At 34.2% G+C, this 25015-nt stretch overlaps 1 protein-coding gene across 2 annotated transcripts in view; it reads right to left on the reverse strand.

Moving 5' to 3' along the window:
* The window catches only part of LOC135213026 (nephrin-like), a 620764-nt gene that overhangs the window by 62398 nt on the left and 533351 nt on the right, over positions 1 to 25015 (reverse strand). For both annotated transcript variants that reach the window (XM_064246838.1, XM_064246837.1), the window contains exons 8-10: positions 23018 to 23137; positions 10077 to 10262; positions 3588 to 3699 (exon numbers count right to left, since the gene is read on the reverse strand). In XM_064246838.1, coding sequence (XP_064102908.1) covers positions 3588 to 3699; positions 10077 to 10262; positions 23018 to 23137 — 418 coding nt within the window. The remainder of the gene's footprint in view (positions 1 to 3587; positions 3700 to 10076; positions 10263 to 23017; positions 23138 to 25015) is intronic.

The following is a 25015-nucleotide window of genomic DNA, read 5'->3' on the forward strand; positions in this document are numbered from 1 at the left end:
GTATCTATTCTTGATTCCACTCAGCGTCCTTCTACAAAACATCCTTTAAAGATGACCAACGCCAGAGTAATTCCACATCGCTATCCCTTGCAATTGTAATACCTCCATTGCAGCTCTCTCTATTGAAGTGAGTCTGCGTTGCTAAGCAACGGTTCAGCCGTTAATAAAGTAGTAGCCAGCTTGATCGTTTTCAATTTGCAGTTCGTATTTGCTGATCTGGATTTGTTTTTGGTAACTTGCAACGAGAGATGTGACAGATCATGCTAAAAGTATTTCCACGCTGGTCACTGAACAACGTCAATTTCCTCATCCTAATTCTTCAGATAAAGGTCTCTCAGGTGATCTGAAAGTTGGTCGTAACATTCACTAATACTTGCTAAAGTCTTATTACAGTCTTATGAAAACCTCTATCAGCTCAACGCTATATAAATTAAAACTTTTCTGTTCAGACAAAGACTCCGCTGTCTAAGCGTATGCAGACATTCTTTCCTTAAATAAAGAAAGTATTAAAACCCCTTAAGCTTAACTACCGTCTTTAGATTATGAATCGTGGCCTCTCCGACAAAAGATGTTGTAAACATCTCCATCTTGCATATGTTTTTTTTTTTTTTTTTTTTTTTGTGGGGGGGGGGGGTGCTCTTTCCTTAGGTATCACCATCTCTCGGTTTTCCTTTAGGCTGGAGCTCATAAAATAACTACAATCAATTCTTAAATTCTAAATAGACAGAGTTTCAGAGTTTTTTATCGTCATATATATATCCTGTTAGGAAACCTTTACTAAGTATACTATCCTGTCTTCCGATACAATGGCATTGAGTATTCCGTGAATTCTGCCAATATCCATTCAGTTCTTAGGTAAGTTTATATAACAAGCTCAAAAAAAAAAAAAAAAAAAAAAAAAAAAAAAAAAAAAAAAAAAAAAAAAAAAAAAAAAAAAAAAAAAAAAAAATCTTCAGAAACCACATCTCTCATTGTATCTCTCTCGTTTAGCTTCAGCCTAACTGCGATCTCTTTAATGTTCTATTTTATTATTCGCTATGTAATTAAAACCAAGGTATTTATGTCGGAATACAATACTTTTCCCAACTTCAATCTCCAAGCAAGCGTTAACCCTCACTCAATTCTATAACCCATAAATAGAAAAAATAAAAAATAGAAAGAAATTCTCTATCCCTTTCATCCCCTTTAGCTTATATTCTTTAAAAATATTTCTATACTCTTCCACTGGACCCGAAGAATTCCTTTTACGGTCAATAATCTTGAATAAGGTTTATCTCTTAAAAAGTTCCCATTCGAAGGCGTTTTGAGCTGCCAGTCATTCTACCTTCTACAGTTACATTCTCATATATATATATATATATATATATATATATATATATATATATATATATATATATATATATATATATATATACATATACATACATATATTATTATATATATATATATATATATATATATATATATATATATATTATATATACTGTCAATTTACATATGATGTACATTATACACAACAGTCGCTACAGAAATAAATACGGGGAATATTATAATCACTTTTTCGATATCGGATATGTACAGAACTAAACCGAGAATATTACAAAACTTGAAATTCTATGATGCAATTTTCCTTACTTATTCACCTACAAATCCAATATCTGCTGTTCTTACGCTGAAATTTTTTCAAAAGTACTTTAGACAGGAAAATCAACATGCAATAAAAAAATCTAATCAACTAACTAATTTTACTTTTTTATTTGAAGCTTTGTAAATTATAACTTTATAAGTCAAATGTAAGAATGAGAGCAACCAGTCGACGGTAAGCCACTGTTGATATTATTATTATTATTGTTGTTGTTGTTGTTGTTGTTGTTGTTGTTGTTGTTGTTGTTGTTGTTGTTGTTATTCAGAAGATGAACCCTATTCATATGGAACAAGCCCACAGGGGCCACAGACTTGAAATTCAAGCTTCCAAAGAATATGATGTTCATTTGAAAGCAGTAACAGAAGATAAAAATGGAAATACAGACGGAAGAGATCACTTATCAAAAACAATATAATATATGAACAAATAAATAAATAAACAGGTGCAAATATATATAAAAAAAACTTTGTGGTATATTTCGAAATTCACTGTTATTAAGAAAACCCTTGTATGATTAGTGCTCTTGGAAAATAAAAACAAAACATTACTGATTATCAGAGAGAATGATTTGATCACCGAACAGCGTTGCTAGAGTTGTAAGCCTTAAAGCAGTACAAGTACGTGTCAGGAATAAATGAGATATATTTCTGCTTAGGATTAGGTAATGAAAAAGCAAATTCATCGACAGAGAGGGATACTACAGTTTATAGACTCCAATGCTTCCAGAGACTTAAAAACTAGCTATACTTTGAATACGAAAAAAAAAAACACTTTTTCAAAGCGGATAAGTCACAGGTTCAAGTAGGATGTATACATACATCTAAGGTTAATTAATCATGAGTGTTTTATGTAAATATGTATATATTCCGACTCGAGTGTATTTTACATCAATGTAATTTTATTTTCTATGACCCTTAGATATGAAAAAATGATGAACTGAACTGAATTCAACTTAGGATAAGTTGGAGGTAAAAAAAAAAAACAAAGCCTAGTGAGTGGCAGATATTGTATCTAACGATAAGAGATAGGGAAAGCTGGATCCACTCAAGTGTTTAAGGGATAATTCATCTTAAAAAAGGGGCGCCATTAGGAGAAAGGTCTGTTATATTCTTCCCTGCAGAAGAGATTTCAAGTATAACTGCTTTTCTGTGTAACGTTTCTCCTATGATTCCCAGACAATGCAGTTCAGCTGAATTGTCATAATCATTAGATTCTGTCGTTCAGATATGATGAAGATTTAAAGACGGAATAAATAAAATGATAAAAAAAATTAATTTTTTTAAGTGGCACGTTAAAAAAACTAATTTTTTCGTGTATTATTAAAATCTATAACAATTTTATATTTCTGTTGAAGTGCAACGTTTCAACAATTATCATTTTCGCAGATTCTTAAAATCTATGACGCTCTATACCTAACAACATCTCTCGATTCAACTGCTTTGCATTCCTCCATTTTGCTTTGGTAATATCTTCAGAAAAATCAAAGTCTGTTCACAGACATAGGGAGCATTTAAAAGTCAGGAAAAATTGTGCCACTTTTACCAGAAGTGGAAGCAACTATCTACGAACTATGCAGTAACATTTATGAGAAAATGGTAATATATAATACAAGAATGCGTAAATAAAGATTAGAAATACTAGATTTTCGAAAGAAGATAGACTTCATGTTCAGACAGCGGTTGAGCTAGCTAAAGACTACACTATATCTATAAATCGCAATTGTATTCAGTTAACGAACGAAAAACATTTAGCTAAAAGGAAAGCAGAGAAGCAAAATTACCATAATGGGTTTTCTCCGAAAGAAAAGAAATAACAGAAAACAAATAAAATAAAAACATGGCATTTAAAAACACTAGAAAATATATATACCATTTTTCTTCTTTAATGGATCCAGATATTTGAAGTGGGTACTAGGAGTCTACAGACGACAAAGGAAACCTACCTGAGAGTGGGCGGGGGGAAGCCGCCCACGGTGAAGCAAGCGATGCGTAGGCGGCTGCCGGCCACTATGTCACGCCCGAAATCGGTGTCAAGCACAGGTGCTCCCAAGGGTTCTATGGGAGATATAAAACGGGACGATTAGAGCAGCGTTCAATGGCGGGATATAAATCTACCTGGGTGCTTAGGGAACGCCAATATCAAATATGTTATGAACACTATTTCATTCTTTTTCATTTGCACTAAATGTTGCAGGGAAGCGGTTCAAGTGCAGACGCCGGACAGATATGAGCCCATGCAGTAAATTTTCTTTTTTGATGGATAGTCGACGGAATGCCTTTATGGCTGGGCACAGTAAAAAAAAATAAATAAAAAAAAAAAAAAAAAGTGTTCCTCCAAAACTGTGGATTAAACGATGGGTGAAAATAACCATAAACAATTTATATTTCATTTTAAATAATACTATTGGATTAAAACGTATTATAACAGCTTTCAGGGGTCCCTTACATACGCATTGATTTTACATTATCTTGGCATATACTTAAAAATAGCTTTATATTAATAACAGTTAGTTTTACTTGGAATTCACTAATTAGTAAAATGTTTATAGTTGTGCAATCATGTATACAACACTTTTATGAAGGAGACAGCATAATTTTACTTAAAAACAATATAATATAGATTATATATATATATATATATATATATATATATATATATATACATATATATATACATATATGGTATACTATATATATATATATATATATATATGAATATATATGTATATGATATGATATGATATATATAAAATATATATATTATTATAATATAATATATATACTATATATATAAATTTCTATATTTTATTGTTTTATTTATTTGTGTGATTTCACAAGTTCACGAATACACTGGAGACACACCTCAATCAAACCTTGGAGAAAATAAGTTTGGACTGAGAGATCTGGCGAACATATTTCGCGTCACCTTCTCCGTGCAAGGAATGTCTCATTGCATATATATATATATATGTATCTGTCTCACCAAGCAGGTTGCTTTACTTCACTGCGATGTGCTTGCATGCCTGAATTTACCACGGCAGTGCATCAGTGTCATCGGCACATGATAAATATCTTAGATTGTGCCAGACATGACAAGGCTGCGTTCTGTAGTTTCTCATTTGACTCTTTCCACGACCTCCCCCCTCCCCCCCGTACCTCTCCCTAAGACCACCCGCCCCCCTCCGCGCCCTCCCCAATCCACTTACCACCCTCCCCTACATCAACATTTCAAGACTATTTTTTATTCAATATTTTAAAATTTTTATTTGGATGACATCTAGGCACCAACTTGTGGCAAAATATACCCCATTATATGACGCAATGCATTTCTAATCCAGAGCAATTCTTGTATTTAATATAACTTACTTATATTTTCCATTATTTATTTACTTATTTGTTAAGCATTCTTTTTTCTTCTCTAATAAGCGACCTCTTCTTTCTGTATTTCCCATTACCTTCTGTTATCGCTTTCAAATGAACACAATATTATTTGGAAGCTTGAATTTCAAGTCAACGACCCCTGTGAGATTCTTTAATATGAACAGGGTTCACTTTCTGCATAATAATAACAACAACAACAACAACAACAATAATAATAATAATAATAATAATAATAATAATGATAATAATAATAATAATAATAATAATAATAATAATAATAATAATAATAATAATAATAAAGATTTATCTTTAAATATACATACCCATGCATAACTGGGGAGTTGTTCAGTCATTTCAAGACTACAATGAGTGTTGTATAAGTAATAATAATAATAATAATAATAATAATAATAATAATAATAATAATAATAATAATAATAATAATAATAATAATAGTAATAATAATTTCTACTTATAATCGAAGACCCAGAAATATACAGACAGGAGAATGACAAACAGAACCGAGGACTGGCACAACAAACCAATGCACGGACAATACATGAGACAGACTAAAGAACTAGCCAGCGATGACACATGGCAATGGCTACAGAGGGGAGAGCTAAAGAAGGAAACTGAAGGAATGATAACAGCGGCACAAGGTCAGGCCCTAAGAACCAGATATGTTCAAAGAACGATAGACGGAAATAACATCTCTCCCATATGTAGGAAGTGCAATACGAAAATTGAAACCATAAACCACATAGCAAGCGAATGTCCAGCACTTGCACAGAACCAGTACAAAAAGAGGCATGATTCAGAGGCAAAAGCCCTCCACTGGAGCCTGTGCAAGAAACATCAGCTACCTGGCAGTAATAAGTGGTACGAGCACCAACCTGAGGGAGTGATAGAAAACGATCAGGCAAAGATCCTCTGGAACTATGGTATCAGAACAGATAGGGTGATACGTGCAAATGGACCAGACGTGACGTTGATTGACAAAGTCAAGAAGAAAGTATCACTCATTGATGTCGCAATACCATGGGACACCAGAGTTGAAGAGAAAGAGAGGGAAAAAACGGGTAAGTATCAAGATCTGAAAATAGAAATAAGAAGGATATGGGATATGCCAGTGGAAATTGTACCCATAATCATAGGAGCACTAGGCACGATCCCAAGATCCCTGAAAAGGAATCTAGAAAAACTAGAGGCTGAAGTAGCTCCAGGACTCGTGCAGAAGAGTGTGTTCCTAGAAACGGCGCACATAATAAGAAAAGTGATGGACTCCTAAGGAGGCAGGATGCAACCCGGAACCCCACACTATAAATACCACCCAGTCGAATTGGAGGACTGTGATAGAGCAAAAAAAAAAAAAAAAAATAATAATAATAGAAAATTTTAGACGATTCAATTAAAATGGAATACATTCTCCATACCAGTTATTTAAAAAAAAAAGTAAAAAAAAAATTTATATATATATAAAAAAAACGAATATGAAATCCTAGTTCAGACATCAATTGGCAATTTGATCATTAACGATCGCAAAGATAAGGAAAAAATTAACCACCTTCCGTTTCAATAACATAGGAGTAGCTGTGCACAAAACACGTTTCACAATGGCATTGCCTAATCACCGCGTATCTTCGCTGATGAAAACATGATATTGTTGTGACTTATAAATAAAAAATAGGCCTATTACCTTGTTTTGATCTTCAGGTCGGTTTCGTAAGCGTCAGCTTTGTTATGCTTGAAAAACAGACTTGGACTAAAATGTAATCAATCGGCATTTTTTTTTTCTTCAAATTTGTTACACGTGTAGTTCATTTACGGTAACTGCATATTTTTTTTTTATCTCCCAGCAGACTTATTGTTAACCTTTCTTCATCTCCACCTTCTCTCTCTCTCTCTCTCTCTCTCTCTCTCTCTCTCTCTCTCTCTCTTAGATGTGAGTGTTTTTCTTTTTTATGCTTCCTCAAATTTGCAACAAGTGCAGTTCATTTACGGTAACTCTGCTTTCTGGCTCCCATAAAAAATAATGTTTACCTAACTCTCTCTCTCTCTCTCTCTCTCTCTCTCTCTCTCTCTCTCTCTCTCTCTCTCTCTCTCTCTCTCTCTCTGTGTGTGTTTCTAGAAAAAGAAAATACAATTTGAAATACGTTATCGGTAAATGACTGGGTTCGGTGAGGATGACAGTCAAAGGAAGTTATAAATATTATAGATGTTGTTATTGATAATAATAATACATATTACTATAATACTAATATCAGGCCAAAAGAATCGCCATAGTTTATCTAAGTCACTTTACTTTGTTTGAAATTCTCTAAATTCGTATCGAAGCTAAAGCGTTTAACTGTTCTTCGATTAAAAAGAAAAAAAAAACTGAAAACAAATAAAAAAATAAACTGTGCTTTACGAAGGATATTTCAAGTACCGAAAACAGAAATCAATTTAGTATTATAGTATATTTCCTCCTTTTGGTTGTATATTTCAACGTAGCAACCTTTTCTCAAGTCACCTCAAGCATATACAAGACCTTTAAAAAACGGATTTATATATATATTTTTTTTAGAGTATGATAATCACTTTTCATTCTCCTGAAACAAATGGCATCACCAAATCTGTGATCATTTGTTATTTATCAACTAAAATGTTTATAACATCACTACGTTCCATGATCTTGTTCTCCGCAGTTCAACTTTCTTTTAGCTTAACAATGTATAAGGATCCATTTTTTTTTATTTTACTTTGTATGGAGAAGGCTGAGGAAAATAAGGTGGAAGAAAGAGAATATGAACGGAGGTACAATAAAAGGAATGAAAGAGCTTGCAGCTAGGGGCCGAAGGGAAGCTGCTAAGATCCTCAAGTAACACCATGATTTTCCTCTTTTTAGTAACTTCCATTGTGGGGTCAGATGTTTTAAAAATAATGCTTTTTAAAAATTTAAAATATTTTTAGATTTTACTCATGGATTCCTGTTTGTTTTTCATTCATTAGAGAGAATTTCATGGTGAACTTTCACTTAATTATACACAACTCTCATTTTAAATATAATTTCTGATGCGTCTGTTTCATTTCATTGTTTTACTTCACTATCATTCTTAATTCCAACTTCTGATGCTCCCACGAAGACAGTTTTTTTTTTGTCTACACTTCAATATGACATCTCAACAAACAATCATATTCTCTTGCCAATGTTACTTTATTTTGTGCAATATTTTCACTCTAAGTTTTAGCAGTCTTTATTTTCCCCTATGAAGTTAATCCTTTTCTGTTTCCAGCTGTCTATATTAGACCTCAATTTAAGTTTTTTTCCATATAATTTCTCCTCTCTAAAGAAATTGTTTTCAATACCTCCTCTCGCAGTAACACCCTAATTTTAGTGAGAGGTATTCAGTGAATCATATATATAATGTGTGTGCGTATAAATAAATAAAAATAAATAAATAAATAAATATATATATATATATATATATATATATAATATATTATATATATATATATATATATATATATATATATATATTATATATATATATATATATATATATATATATATATGGCAGAGAGAGTGAGGAAGACAGGAAAAAATCCTACGTGAAGAAGCGACCACTAAGCTGCTTACAAAGAATAAAGGAGGTTTCGGTCTTTAGCTTAAGGAGCAGAACATTTCTTCAGGAAAGAGGTACAGAACCTCCACTTGCTTCAAATAAAACAAGACCACTTAAAGGACTGAACATAATATTTTCTAGGAAAAAAACACATCAATTATGGTGTGTCCAATGTATTAAAAATTCCTATGTTTATTTACATGATATAACATGAATCTGGTTAAATCTTGAAATAAATCAGGAAGACTTCTAAACAAAGTTCAACCAGTCAAGTCTGGTTAGGGGATTAAAGTACATGAAACTTGCAAATTCGAATATTCGGTAAAACTAATATTAGAAAAAGGAAGAATATTGGAAAAAGTTATTTAAATCACTGAAAGAGAAAATATGTAACGAGAAACGGCCACCCCCCTCCCCAACATTGACATTTGCAAACAGAGAGAGAAATCGAATATAGCTCCCCTCATGTATATAAATCAAGGAAGCCTTTATTTGCCACTGAATGAAGACATGAAATCAAATTTTTTGAAAGCCGAATCCCAGTCAAGTTACACAGTAAAACAGTAAGCTTCCTGTTACCTCCATTTATATAACAGCTAAATTTGTTCACGTAAAGGACCTATATAATATTTTACTGCCACGACATTTTGTAGAGCAGTAAATATCTTCTCTCTTTTATTATTATTTTTTTCTTTTTTCATATTCAGATTCAAATGGCACCCATGTTCAGGACTGATTTGTGTATTTTGATATTTGGCGTTTCAGTGTGTTTACGGTTCGTGGTTCGGTCCCGTTTTGACATAAATTGAATTTCTGGTCAATATTGCCTGTAACAGAACTTATCTCGATATCTGGTTCCTTCGTAGTGCAAGTTATTGATCTGTCTACGACATATATCCCCGTGCGTTAGTGTTTCCGATAATCTAACACGATTTGGAAAGAAAAGATTTGAAAATTTATTTTATTTTCTTTCGACGTGATAAAGTTACGGATTATTGCAGACTTTCAGTATGCTACATATAAGTTTATGTTTAAGTTCTATATTAAAAAAAACACGTGTTTTTTGGTGAAGATTATTTTTTAGATATTTGGCAAAAAGGTAAAAAAAGTACCATGGTTATGATCTAGACAAGGAAAAACGTAGTTTTAAAACATAGACAGGTTCTTTGCTTAAAGCCTAAAAAGTGAAACGTACATTATAATGAAATATGCAACTCGTATTTCTTGCCGTTATCCCACTATAACCAAACTTCTAATATAATCCAATAGACAATGTTAGTAACAATAATGGCAACAAATAAGGAGTATCTTCCCTATTAACCACGCGTATAAAACCAGTCAGTTCCCTAAGCCAAACTCTATGAGGGTTTCCCTTCGTCTACAGTATTATAAAGCAGAACTCACACCGCCAAATACGCGAACGAAACGAGTCCTAACTAGGCTTACTTGTAATCGTGATGACTTTGGCGGCCTTGACCGTCGTGTCCACAGCCGGGTTGGAGGCTCTGCATTCGACGGTGATGTGAGTGGCGTTCCCAACGCCGATGACTTTCTCCCTCAGTACTGAAGAGGTGATCCATCCGCCGCCTTCCTCTTCCTCCAATGAGCGCTTCGTGGATGCTATTAGTTTTCCTGTGGGAGATGGGAACAATTTCCCTTGTTGGTTTATGATACATGAGGTTTTCAGAACTTTCATTACATATACTGATAACAAAAAATTAAGATATATCTGATGTTATATAGAGTTAGGAAATAATCAATAGTGGCACACTTGGGAGTAATAATATTTGATACTAAAAGATCGAATATTTAGTAGTGCCAAGTGGTTTCTTCAATAATAAAGCAATTTGAGGAGGACATTATTACACTCTTCTAATATACTTAATGATAATGCCAAGACGTTTTAATGGTAAATAAATAAAATGATGATTACATAAAAATACTACATATAACAAATAAAAGTATTACAATATAAATGATGCTATTTAATGCTAATGAAAGAGGTTTGCTTCTTATATCTCTAAGAAAGGTTTAATAAAATATCGCCGCTATGATTCTTTATATTTCATAACCTGCGCAGGCTCAGCCATATTTTATTCTATCCCTGATGCGTTAACAGCAAAGAATAATCAAACATCCAGAAAGCATCTCATTATAAGTTCATAACTATTAGCAAAAGTCTTTGAAGAACGACCAAATTCGAATTGGGATCCACAAATGATGACTTCAAGGCATCCACCAATTGAGAGAGAGAGAGAGAGAGAGAGAGAGAGAGAGAGAGAGATAATTTAGTTGACTTCTGCAGCATTGGCAAAATCAAGATCCAAATCAATTTTTGAAGATTTTCAAATCCTACTTATTTCTTCCATAAAGGAAATTTTGTAATATGAAGTAAAAAAAAAAAAAAAAAAAAAAACTCCGTATACTCCAGTGAATAAAAAAAAAAAAAAAAAAAAAAAAACTCAGTAGGAAGAGTATTCCCTAAAGATTAGTCAATTCATGAAATTTAGGCTATAAAGCCAAGCAATTAAGGACTTCTAGCCATTATGAACTGAAGACTGTGAAAGTGAGTTTTCAGTGGCGGGACAAACTTAAAAAAAAAAATTATGCACAATGAACTAAAGGTTTAGCTGGGAGAAACCCGATAGCAACACTAAGAAACATTAAGCAGAAGAGCCTGAAGAATAAGACTGAAGAAAGGAAGTGGGAAAGGAGGTAAAAGTGTTTATATATAAAGTGAATGAATGAGGGTACTAATGAAATCTTGTTGGTTACTGTCGGTATATTTGTTCGTGATGACAACTAATCGTTTAATCTTCGCCGATTCACACCAGAAGCTACTCATCTGTGATGGAGTCACCCATCACTATATCTTCTGTAATTTTCGTTGAAGGAATTACTGAAAGGGTGACTGTTAAGCCCTGATAATTCTCACCACACGTAAACACTCTAGAAAAACTAGTTCAGTTCCACAGACCCAATATAATGTACGCCTCCATGTAAATATTTTGCAAAATGTCGACCCCTTACACATAAGGTAACTTTTACGTGCTTCTGGATGCTATGGAAACTTGCATAATTTCGGGACAAGACCTCATGCAGAGAATTATACTGATTTGTTGCGTCACGCAAGAAAGCTTTTTTTTTTTTTTTTTTTTTTTTTTTTTTTTTTTTATGACAGTACCTCTATATACTATATACCTGTTTTAACCCCCACCCCCTTCCCTTAACTCATCTTGCTCACCACTTACTGCAAAAAATATATTACCAGAAGAGCTTTGGTTCTTTTTATTTTCATTTCCTTCAACCAAGAACTCATCTCACTGGAAAAATAATTGGCTCATTAATCTGTTCCTATATTTAGTTCCCCAGACACTCTTATCTAACACAACTTTCGTAGAACTCCCATTGCTATCTCAACCCATAACGATGTGACCTCCTTTTTTATTCTGCTAATTGCTTAATTAGTCCTCACAGTATCAAGTCCGTATTAAGGATTTCTGCTGTAAACATTTCAAGTTATATACCAGTATTCAACCGCTCCCCTCCTGCTGATAATAATGTCTAAAAATCGTCTCACTTTATATATATAAATATATATATATATATATATATATATATATATATATATATATATATGAATGACTGGTAAAAAGTTCTGTTACAACAGAATTCCATCTAATAAAAGGAGCCCATAAAAACACCAAAATATAAAGAAAAAAGTACTATATTTCAGAGACTGCTGTCTCCCTCTCAGCATAGATCCATCTACCTGAATGAGGGGAGACAGCAGTCTCTGAAATAGAGTACTTTTCTCTCTATATTTTGGTGTTTTTATGGGCTCCTTTTATTAGATATATATATACATATAATATATATATATATATATATATAATATATATATATATATATATATATATATATATTTCACATATCCACAGGTGAAAAATAAGAGGCCGGGTGTAGGTCCTGACCGGTTTCGACTTTATTTCCAAGCCACTGACGAATAACTGATGCATAGTATTAGAAGTCACAAATATATATATACTACTGACAATTTATATATATATATATATATATATATATATATATATATATACACATACATATATTTATAAGTGTATATACATATATATATATTACATGTATGTATATGTATACATATAACTAACGTTTTTACAGTACTAGGCTATCCTACGAAAAAGAATACCGAACGATGTACACAAAATTCAAACACATCACACATGTGCGGATGCAAATGAAATAATGACGTCAGCATCCATACCATTTCTATTCTCCCGTGAAATATTAATAAAAAGAGACAAAAAAGGTAAAAAAGAAAAATGTTGAAGAATCCAGTAGATATGTAAATGCGAAAATGAGATTAGAATATTATATTAGACATCTGATTTCCGCCTACCCGAAAAAACACGAATGGTTTTAGGAAAGATTTTTTTTTTCGGAAACGCGTTCCGGTTTTTTTTTTTTGTGAGTGTTTTTTTGTTAATAATCCAAGATGCATAAATAAAAAACGCCATTTTCACAGAAACTCGTCTAAAAATATAAGAGCAAAAAAATTAACCTTTCATAGAATATTGGTCAAGGAAAGAATAAGAAGAATATACGCTTCCGAAGGATTTTATAAATAAAGGAAAAGGCTATTAGGCGAGCAGAGGGTAATATAATTCGCTTCTCTGTGGTGTATAATTATTATTATTATATATATATAATTAAATAATATATATAATATATCTATATATTATTTATTATTTATTATTATTATATATTTGTATATATATATATATTATATTTATATATATATTTATTATTATTATTTATTAATGTATATATTATGTATAATATATATATATATATATATATTGAAATATATATATATTATATATATATAATATATTAATATTAATATATATTGTAATATATATATATATTTATATATTATATATATAAATATTAAATAAATATATATTATTATATATATATTATATATATTATATAATATAATATGTATATGTATATATATATATATATATATATTATATATATATAATATATATATATACACTTGTGTAAATATGGTGCGTGTGAAGAAGAGAGAGAGAGAGTTATTCATGTGGATTAAACAAATCCAAAAATATTTGCAGAGCACCGGAAGGATAACACCCTCTTGAGCCCTCCTTCCCGGGAGAGAAAGACATAAATGCCAATCTCTCTCTCTCTCTCTCTCTCTCTCTCTCTCTAACCCAAATATACCGACGTTTCCACTCATCTTTAGTTACCAAAACAGCAGGTACCATCCAAATGGTTTACGATTCACCAAGAATACCTTGATAGAATTGATTAAATTGAACAATTAATTACTTCAACGTTTAACTGGACGAGATATTTTAGAAAAAGAACTTTGACATAACCTTGAAAAATCCCGTATTAAGTACCTTATACAGATAAAACATTCTACATTTTCCTAGGAAACGAACAATGTTTTGGATACACTGACAATATTGACGTACGTACTCTATAAAGTTTTACTGAGATCTGCAATTTGGTAGGCTTGATGATTGCAGGGTAGATGACCAACATACCAACTTACAGCCCTCTAGCCTCAATTGTTTTTGAGATCTGAGGGCGGACAGAAAAAGCGCAGACGGACAGACAAATGGCCATCTCAGTAGAATTCTTATACAGAAAACGACTAAAAAGCGACGGAACTCACCTGAAACCATCCATATGCACATTAAATATCTTGCTGGATTTTTAATAATATAAATAATAAGATGAACAGTACGCTGATTGTTTATATATATATATATATATATATATATATATATATATATATATATATATATATATATATATATATATATATGGTGCTTTTACGTTGCATGGAACCAGTGGTTATTCAGCAACGGGACCAACGGCTTTACGTGACTTCCGAACCACATCGAGAGTGAACTTCTATCACCAGAAATACACATATCTCACTCCTCAATGAAATGGCCGAGAATCGAACCCGCGACCACCGAGGTGAGACGCAAACACCATACCAACCACGCCACTGAGGCGCTTAGTAGTACGCTGATTCAAGCACAAGAGGATGAATTCTTAACAAACTAAGAAGAAGGGGGAATGAGGCACAACCCCATAAAGACTTCGTAGAACCCATTGGGAAGAAAAATGCTGGATGTCCGCGGTAATGGCTGGGAGCTAATTCACCTCATATCCAATAATTACCTGCTATTTTGTAAATAGATACTCATCAGTCATGAAAAAACTCTGAATACGGGTATGCAGAGGTCATGTGTTTCCGAAAATGTAGCGGTCTTACGTCTCTTTGCATTACTTGAAGGAACCTTCATCCTCATGGTTAGACAAACATTTCATATCTTTGTGTGTGTATATATATATATATATATATATATAATATATATTATATATATATATATATATATATATATATATATAATATATATATATATATATACGCGGGGACACACACATATAGTACATATATATGTATGTATATATATATATATAATATATATATATATATTATATCTATATATATATATATATAATATAATTGGGTTCTATCTGGGACATTGCAATTCAGCAGGAATTGTCATGCCTTATCAATTACTGGACACCTTGCCATCAATACATCAAGTATTTATTGTCAAACTATACTATAGCAGTTTATCATTATCCCTTCTTTCGCGTACTGCATCAGTAAACACCAGCCTCTCCTTGCCTGCGAACTTGGTTTCACCAAGTTAAACCACCTCTGAAACACAGACGCTCTCCTACCCTCAGGCGTCGCTAATTCTAAAGAGTTTACTCAGCGGAGTTCCACTTGTTCTCCAAATGCTTGTAGATACACACGCTCTTGCTTTCTTATTCCTCTTCCTCTGCCGGGCGTTACTTCTGATAAAAATAACTCACCTTACGGCGAAATAGGTCTTGATTTTAGTTTTATTCATTCATGTTACGTCTATCTCATTATCTCTATCTATTTCTCCCTGATTTGGGTATTTGAACCCTATTCTCAATATCTATCTATTTCTCATGCTATTGGACTGTACTGATCCGTACCCTTAAGGAAAATAAGTCTCATATACTGATGGTCCTCACTCTGATAGTAAAAAAATAATCTCTCTCTCTCTCTCTCTCTCTCCCTGATTTTGGTATTTGAACCCTAGGGAAAAAAAATTGGTCTCACTAACTATGATCTACCCTAAGGTAATATAATCTCTCTCTCTCTACTCTCTCTCTCTCTCTCTTCCTCTCTTCCTCCTCTCTCCCTCCCTCCCTCTCTCTATCTATTTCTCCCTGATTTGGGTATTTGAACCCTAGGGGAAAAAAATTGGTCTCACTAACTGTGTACTGATCGTACCCTAAGGAAAATAAGTATAATCTATCTCTCTCTCTCTCTCTATTTCTCCCTTGATTTTGGTATTTGAACCCTAGGGGAAAAAAAATGGTTCTCACTAACGTGTGTACTGATCCGTACCTAAAGAAAATAAGTATAATCTCTCTCTCTCTCTCTCTCTCTCTCTCTCTATTTCTCCCTGATTTTGGTATTTGAACCCTAGGGGAAAAAAATTGGTCTCACTAACTGCGTACTGATCGTACCTAAGGAAAATAAGTATAATCTCTCTCTCTCTCTCTCTCTCTCTCTCTCGTGTAAGATTTATAAAATCAAAGCTTAATGGGATTACGCAAATATACCATGCCTATCCTTTTCAACATTAAACCCTTTTCTACTTCTAATCGAAGACCCAGAAATATACAGAGACAGGAGAATGACAGAGGACTGGCACAACAAACCAATGCACGGACAATACATGAGACAGACTAAAGAACTAGCCAGCGATGACACATGGCAATGGGTACGGAGGGGAGAGCTAAAGAAGGAAACTGAAGGAATGATAACAGCGGCACAAGATCAGGCCCTAAGAACCAGATATGTTCAAAGAACGATAGACGGAAATAACTAGCATATACTGCCACATTCATACTTTATCTGCTGAATGTTTGATGAATCCCCGTTGCAGGAAGACGTCCACATCATCAGCTGCCTCATACAATCATACAAAATGTTCTTCAGTCTCCACCATCCATCATATCTTACTTGCAAAATCGCGTTTTCTATACACGAAGGTCCTTCCGGTCCACTAATTCTTTAATACCATCTATCTATCTGTTTCAAGGTCTTCTTCCTCTCCTTGCTACTAACGCCTCTGACCTATACTAATTAGTTTCCTGCTTGGGTAGTAGGCCGTCTAGCCCATAGCGGAACGATTAGGGTACGATTCCCGAACGAGGCGATGAGGGAAGGACCGGCGCTTTTCTTAAAAAGGCAAGACCCCAAACTCCAGCTTACTCGGCGCGCGGTAAAATCTATGGTCAAATAGCGCGTTGTTTCACCAAAGAAAATTAGAATAAATGTGATATATTTTATTATAAATAACTGTTCTGTACTGTTTAACATGCAAATTTTTTTTTTTTTTTTTTTACATTTTCAATCCAATAAATAAACCCCCTATTCTGAAATTCCTGTATCTTTAACTCAACGCAAAACATCTTTTTCAGATCTTTTTAGGCTCTTCCATAGACCTTTCCTACCACCCCCAACAAGAACAACAGCAGCAAAAAGAACAACAATAACAACAAAGTAGTTTGTAGGCTTACTCCCAGAGTAACTAGGAGAGAGAGAGAGAGAGAGAGAGAGAGAGAGAGAGAGAGACTATAAGCGAGTGTTCACTGCTCTGTCAAATTGCATACCGTAAAAACAGTAGGGCTTCGTCGAAGTAAACCCCATCCCCAAGATATTCATTTATGCTAACCAGTTTACCACCTCTACGTGTGTCCGCATTTCTCTCCCCATCAATTATTTAGAAACAGTTCATCTCAAAGAGCTTCAACATTCATCCCCCCGTCATGTTCAATATCTACACTTCACTTCCATAAAGGAGCATTAGCTTCACAATCCTTTCCTGCATTCCCACTTTGGCTTCTTCAGACGATTCATGTCCTTAGCCAATCATTTGTTTGTTTGTTTGTATGGTGTTTTTCCGTTGCATGGAGCCAGTGGCTTTTCAGCAACGGGACCAACGGCTTCACGTGACTTCCGAACCACGTCGAGAGTTAACTTCTATCGCCAGAAATACACATCTCTGACAACTCAGTGGAATGCCGGAGAATCGAACTCGCGATTACCGAGGTAGCAGGCCAAGAACAAACCGTCCATGCCATTGAGTCGCTCAGCCAATCATTTCATCACACTTTACTATTTTCTTTCCTTCACCTTTCCTGTGACTTACTTCTGCCCGCCATCATCTTCTACACATATTTCCAAATACGTATATCACCTAACAACTTCTATACACTTACCATCCATTCAAACGGTCATTGCTCGTCATCCTACTTTCTGTTGAACCTTACAACTTTGCGCCATCTCAACTTGACTCTCAACTTAATATTCTTAAAAGTAATTTCTTTTAGCTTTATTTAGTGTATTTTGCAAAAAATCGCTCGACGCTTTATTCATGACACATTCGTATCCAAGAGCTTTGTATCTGTATCTTCCGTCCTATCTGACTTTTAGCAAAACTCTAACCACAAATTCTGGTAAACCATGTAGACATAAGACACCCTGCCCTCAGACCAGCTTCCAAGAAATCAGGTCTTGCTTTTACCTATATATTGTAGAGCATCATATAATAGGTATAATGAGAAAGTCCTGAATATTTACTCGCACATGGCTATCTAGAAGAAATGTTCAAATTCTTTTGTGAATATTGTCCCCATGTTTAGTCTGAGTCAGCTGACTCATATTTTCATTTAATACACAAATTCTTTAGTTCTATTAAATTCCATACCGCTAATCTTGGTATTAATCTATGGCACTGTCTTTCAGTTATATATTGCATAATTTTGATCATCATTTGTTTCCAAATCTACCCAAACTATACCATCCATCATTCGTGACTAAAACTTGCTGAAATGCCCAAACACTGTAGACTTCAGGGGCCAACTCCTTCATAGAGCAGGTTGTGCAATCTATATATATATATATATATATATATATATATAATATATATATATATATATATATATATATATATATATATATATATATATATATATTTACACCATTAACAACAGCATTTCAGGATGCAGTCTTTTCTCTCTCTCTCTCTCTCTCTCTCTCTCTCTCTCTCCTGCTCTCTCCTTTCTCTCTCCTCCTCTCTTCCTCTCAAACAAACTAGCTTCAAGCCTGCTTCTACTCCCGAACGCTGGTCTCTTCCATTTCTCTCAGATCTTCGCCGAATGCCGGAACTCTTCGTTACCCAGAGCGCCTGTCTCGCTCGAGGGGATTTGCCAACCTAAGTCACAGAAGCAGCAGGAGCAAACGAAGCAGGAGCAGAAGCAGGAGCAGAAGTAGGAGAAGAAGCCCCTGCGACCTTTTTAACTCGAATCGTACTGTATATACGAGGAAGAAGAAGCTTACGGAGAGAGATTGAACGGCGCCCGATGACTCCTGCCTCCGCCCTGATAAAAGGGCAATAGGACAGGGACGACGACCTCGCAATATCTCTCTCTCTCTCTCTCTCTCTCGCCTTCCCGAGGTCGCATTCCGGAGGCGCTGCTGCAGGATTCTTTCGGACGTCTCTGTTTGTCTGTCTGGCTGACCGACTGTCTGTTTTGTCTGTTTCTTCTTACATGGTTTTTTTTTCTTTGTTGTAGTGGTAAAAAATCGCTCGGTAAAAAAAAAATGACAGGCACATATATTGTCTGTCGGTTGTCTACATTGTGTTCGATGCGCAATAAGCGCGTTCTCTCTCTCTCTCTCTCTCTCTCTCTCTCTCTCTCTCTCTCTCTCTCTCTCTCTCTCTCAAAAAGAAAAAAAAAGAAGAATAAAACCGCAAAGAAAACATACTTAATTCTGCACCATTTATACCTTCAGAATCTAAATGCAATCTCTCTCTCTCTCTCTCTCTCTCTCTCTCTCTCTCTCTCTCCGCCCCTGTAGATAAATGACGAATTGTGACAATTTGCTTTTAAAGCGTTGAATTGCTGTTGGGAAATGATACACATTACCCCTATTAATACTACTATTATTATCATTATTACTATTATTATCATCAATATAATAATAACAACAACAACAACAACATCTGTAATAAGAAGAACAAGAAACACCTACACGTGCATAAGAAAACACGCCACGTTCTCAAAAATAGCAACAAAAGACAGGTAATTTATTCACAGACGGACACTGATATATGCTCGTGAATAATAGAGCAGCGACCCATTACGCAGTGTTGTATTCGGAAGGAGTAAATGACGTTAAGTGGGACGACCTAAGACATTTGAGAATGGCCAAAGGTCGGGCTTTTAAAGACATGCGACTCTGTTTTGCGTGTTTCAAATTGTGTCAATGTTGTGTGTGGGCAAACTTAGATTCATGCGAATAGATATATATAGATTGATAGAAAGATGGATAGATACACAGGTAGATAAATATATGCGAATAGAGGGACATATCGATATAGTGTGTCCATAAAGTCCCAGTACCATTCTGAGCAATAAATACTTGTAATGGTACTGGGACTTTATGGACACACTGTAGATAGATAAATTCATATCGAAAGATAGATGGATAGATAGATAGATAGATAGATAAATTTATGGAAATAGATAGATAAGTTTCCTTTGCTTACAATATACCTTTGAAGGAGATAAACATAAGACAGACGCCATTGACTACAATGGCTGCTGTACCGCCAGTTTACTATATCAATCAATCAACTACTCAACATTAGTGTATGGATATATATGTATATAAATAAATAAAATATATATATATATATATATATAATATATATATATATATATATTCTTCGCTAACACTATATACGTAATTCTTGCAAACAATATATGAAAAACTCGACTAACTAAAATTTTTGCGTCGCCAGTTTACTGCATCAATCAATCTACCAATCAGCCAAACCGGCCCAACGGCCAAGAAATAACGTCCCCCGAAACATCCAGTCAAGCAAATCCCGACCCGACCCGACCCGTTCCCGACATATCCCGAAATATGACGCATCCATTGCCCGGGCAAAAGAAAATCGATGCAATTGGGGAATTAAACAAGGATATTTGGATCAGCGAGCATTGCCAATCAATAGTCATTCACGTATTCCAAAATACATTCAAACAAGATTTAACAATACACCAGGAGCCCTGAGCTTCGTCCGGCCCGTAGAGTTTTCGAGTGGCAGGGGAGAGAGAGAGAGAGAGAGAGAGATAGAGAAAGAGAGAGAGAGAGGAATAGGGAGAAGCGAGGAGAGGAGAAGAGGGAGGGGAGAGGGAAGGAGGAAAGGGAATAGAGAAGAGGGGAGGGGAGGAGAGGAGAACAGAGGAGAGGTGGGAGAAGAGGTGAGGGGAAGTGAGGGGAGAGGAGAAGTGAGGGAAGGGGAGAGGAGGAGAGGATAATGGGGAGGGGGAGTCCATATTGTTAAAACGGATTGCAAGCGTCCGCGATTCTATGCGTTAAAGGTGTACGAAATACAGCAGGACGGGATAATAATAATAATAATAATAATAATAATAATAATAATAATAATAATAATAATAATAATGAAGCGTTGAAAGTGTAGGTAATACAGTAGAACGGAATTTTAATAATATAATAATAATAATTATAATGATAATAATAATAACGGTAGTAGCAGAACGGGTTAATAATAATATAATAATAATAAAAATCCTCTATATTTTTCATTAATCTTTGTCAAAAATGGAATCTTTTATCTCAACAAATCAGGATCTTTTTTCAAGGTAAAAAAAAAGAAAGAAAAAAAAAAAACACTTTCGAAGAAGAATATAATAATACGAGCGGATGAAGGAACAGGATCCATAAAAGGAAGTAAGAAATAAGACCAATATATGGCATCAAGAATTGATTGACCGTTATCAAACCCGTTGCTTTTTTTTTTTGGTCAAATATTAATCAATTACAGAGGAAGGATAAATAAAACTGGAAACGAAGAACAACAATAAACAAGTAAGAAATGCGCCGAAGTTTCTTCGGCACAATCGAGTTTTCTGTTCAGTGTATAATGCTGTATAAAACTCTCAGCCATTGCACGCGAAACTCTCAGCCGCGGAAAAAGAAACATTCAGCCACGGCCCGGTGATGGCCTATTTGTTGTTGGCACCTATCACAGTGCCAGATGTACGATAACAGCTACATTTAACCGTAAATAAAATAAAAATGACGGAGGCTTGAGGGTTGCAATTTGGTATGTTTGATGATTGCAGTGTGGATGATCAACATACCAATTTGCAGCCCTCTAGCCTCAGTAGTTTTCTAGATCTGAGAGCGGACAGAAAAAGTGCGGACGGACGGACAAAAAGTCATCTCAATAGACTTCTTTTATAGAAAACTAAAACTTGCATTAGGAATAAAGCATAGCTATGAAACTTCGGGTTATGATTTGAAAATGTGATAACTTTAGACCTTATCCTGAGAAGAGAAAGGACTTCTGTATTTGGATTACATAAGAGTACTTAAGTACTCATGCTATATTCAACGTGAGTTGGTGTAAAGACGAGGACATAAGAGAAATAAATAAATAAACAGGTAAATAATAGAAAAATAAATAAATGCATGAACTACCAAGATAAAAAAAAAATAAAACTTCAACTTCACAAATTAACGGAAAAATCGATAAAAGTCAGCGAAAGAGTGCTTGGAAAAAAAAAAATATACAGCTAGCACGGATATTAAAGAAAAATATTATACACTACTGTGTTAGAAACTCGGCAAGATATAAAAACGGGGGGAATGCATTAACGTCAAGACATAAAAACCAAGTTCCACAGAGAGAGAGAGAGAGAGAGAGAGAGAGAGAGAGAGAGAGAGAGAGAGAGTTTAAATAATTTCCTCTTTAAACCGGAACGTTCATTGGATACTTTAACAATAAAGAATACAATTTATACTATAATAAAACTCGCTAAAAAAAATATCAGTGAATGTCTTATTCACGAGTGGATAACGAGAGAGAGAGAGAGAGAGAGAGAGAGAGAGAGAGAGAGAGAGAGAGAGAGAGAGAGAGAATGTTCAAATTCAATTTTTTTTTCTTAACTGGATCGCTCACAGGATAATCCAGCAATAAAGAACAAAGTTCATTTGAGAAATAAACATTGCTACAAAAAAAAGAAAAAAAAGTGAATTTCTCATTCACGAACGGATAAACTAAAGACATCAAATACACACTAAATCTGAGTAACAATAAGTAACTAAATCAATCAATAAATAAAAAAATAAAATAAAAAATAGAGACCGGAAAAAACTTAACCTCTCATGATCCAGGTGATGGCAGCTGGTGGATTAGAAGGCGATGTACGACAATTCAGCTCCAATAGTCCTCCTTCTTCTATGACGGAATCACCAGTTATTGTGACACTTCTCGGTTTGTCTGTGAAATTTAAAAAGATTATCAAGGGAAGGTTATAAACAGCCTTCGACAAGTGCATGGTTCCTGATCTATAAGGTAAGAAGATTGTATGGAAAGTTATTTATATTTCTTCGACAAATGCATTGTTCATTATCTAGAAGGTAAGAAGATTTTAAATGGAAAGATACTTATTTTACTTCGACAAGTGCATTGTTCCTGATCTATAAGGTAAGAAGACTGTATGGAAAGTTATTTATAATTCTTCGACAAATGCATTGTTCCTTCTCTATAAGGTAAGAAGATTTTAAATGGAAAGATATTTATATTACTTCCACCAATGCATTGTTCCTTATCTAGAAGGTAAGATTTTAAATGGAAAGATACTTATTTTACTTCGACAATTGCATTGTTCCTTATCTACAAGGTAAGAAAACTGTATGGAAAGTTATTTATAATTCTTCGACAAATGCATTGTTCCTTTTCTATAAGGTAAGAAGATTTTAAATGGAAAGATACTTATTTTACTTCGACAAATGCAGTGTTCCTTGCTTCAAAAATGCATTGTTCCTTATCTATAGCGGGTAGTGGATACAGGATCAAACCTTGGAAATGATATAGGTATTGGAGTGAATAAAAACAAGAAATCATATTCAAGGTAAATAAATTTAAAAGCATCTTTTGAGCAATGAGGAAGTTAAATGTGAGATTTTTTGAAAGCCTAGAAAGACTGCCTTTCTTACGGGTTAGAAAGCACTCAAAGTTATTAGAATAAGACTGAAATGAGAACGGAAACAGAAAAATTAGTATTCGAGAAAAAAAAACACACACACACACTATATCCATATATTTGAACTGGCATACATTCACTCACACATATATTAAGGTGGATAAATAAATTTAACAGCACTTTTTCAGCAATTGGAAAATGAAATGTATTTGTGATTTGAAAGCATAGAATGATTCTACTATCAGGGTGAAGGATTAGGATAAGTTTGAAATTTAACTGGAATAAGATTGCAAAAATTAGTTCCTGAAAATCCAATCAACTTCATAAAAATATCGAAACGTTTGAACTCGCATAAGTCCATTACAAATACGTAGATGCTAAATAGAATTCACGCAATTTACGAAGGAATTTGATCCTTAATGACTTTATCGTCAATATCATGAAACAGAGAAAATCTCAAATAATCCACGAAAATCTCCCTAATCTGCGGATAAATCCTCACTGTTCTAAGCTCTTCCGGATTAAAAAGAAAATTGAGACTTCAAAGGCCGTTGAGAGAGAGAGAGAGAGAGAGAGAGAGAGAGAGAGGAGATACTGAAACTCTTAGGTAATGAGAAGAGAGAAATATAAAAGGAATAAACTCGACAGATTATAGAGTAAAGGAAGTAATTCCATGGTGGAGAGAGAGAGAGAGAGAGAGAGAAGAGAGAAACTGAAATAACAGAAATATAAAAAGAATAATCTCGACTGATGATAGAGTAAATGAAGCAATTCCATGGGAGAGAGAGAGAGAGAGAGAAAGAGAGAGAGAGAGAGAGAGAGAGAGAGAAACTGAAATAACAGAAATATAAAAAGAATAATCTCGACTGATGATAGAGTAAACTTAAGTAATTCCATGGCAGAAAGAGAAGAGAGAAGCAGAGAGGAGAGAGGAGGAGAATGAGAAGTAGAGTACTGAACTCTTAGGTTAATGAGGAAGAGAGAAATATAAAAGGAATAAACTCCACAGATTATAGAGTAAAGGAAGTAATTCCATGGCGGAGAGAGAGAGAGAGAGAGAGAGAGAGAGAGAGAGAGAGAGAGAGAGGGGTTTGGAAGATATGGAAAAGAATATTGGCCTGACATCCTCACTCATGTCTTTATTAATTCATAAACCAGTTAAGATACTGAAA

This window comes from Macrobrachium nipponense, chromosome 42, assembly GCF_015104395.2.
Source record: "Macrobrachium nipponense isolate FS-2020 chromosome 42, ASM1510439v2, whole genome shotgun sequence".
NCBI classification, from domain to species: Eukaryota; Metazoa; Arthropoda; class Malacostraca; order Decapoda; family Palaemonidae; genus Macrobrachium; species Macrobrachium nipponense.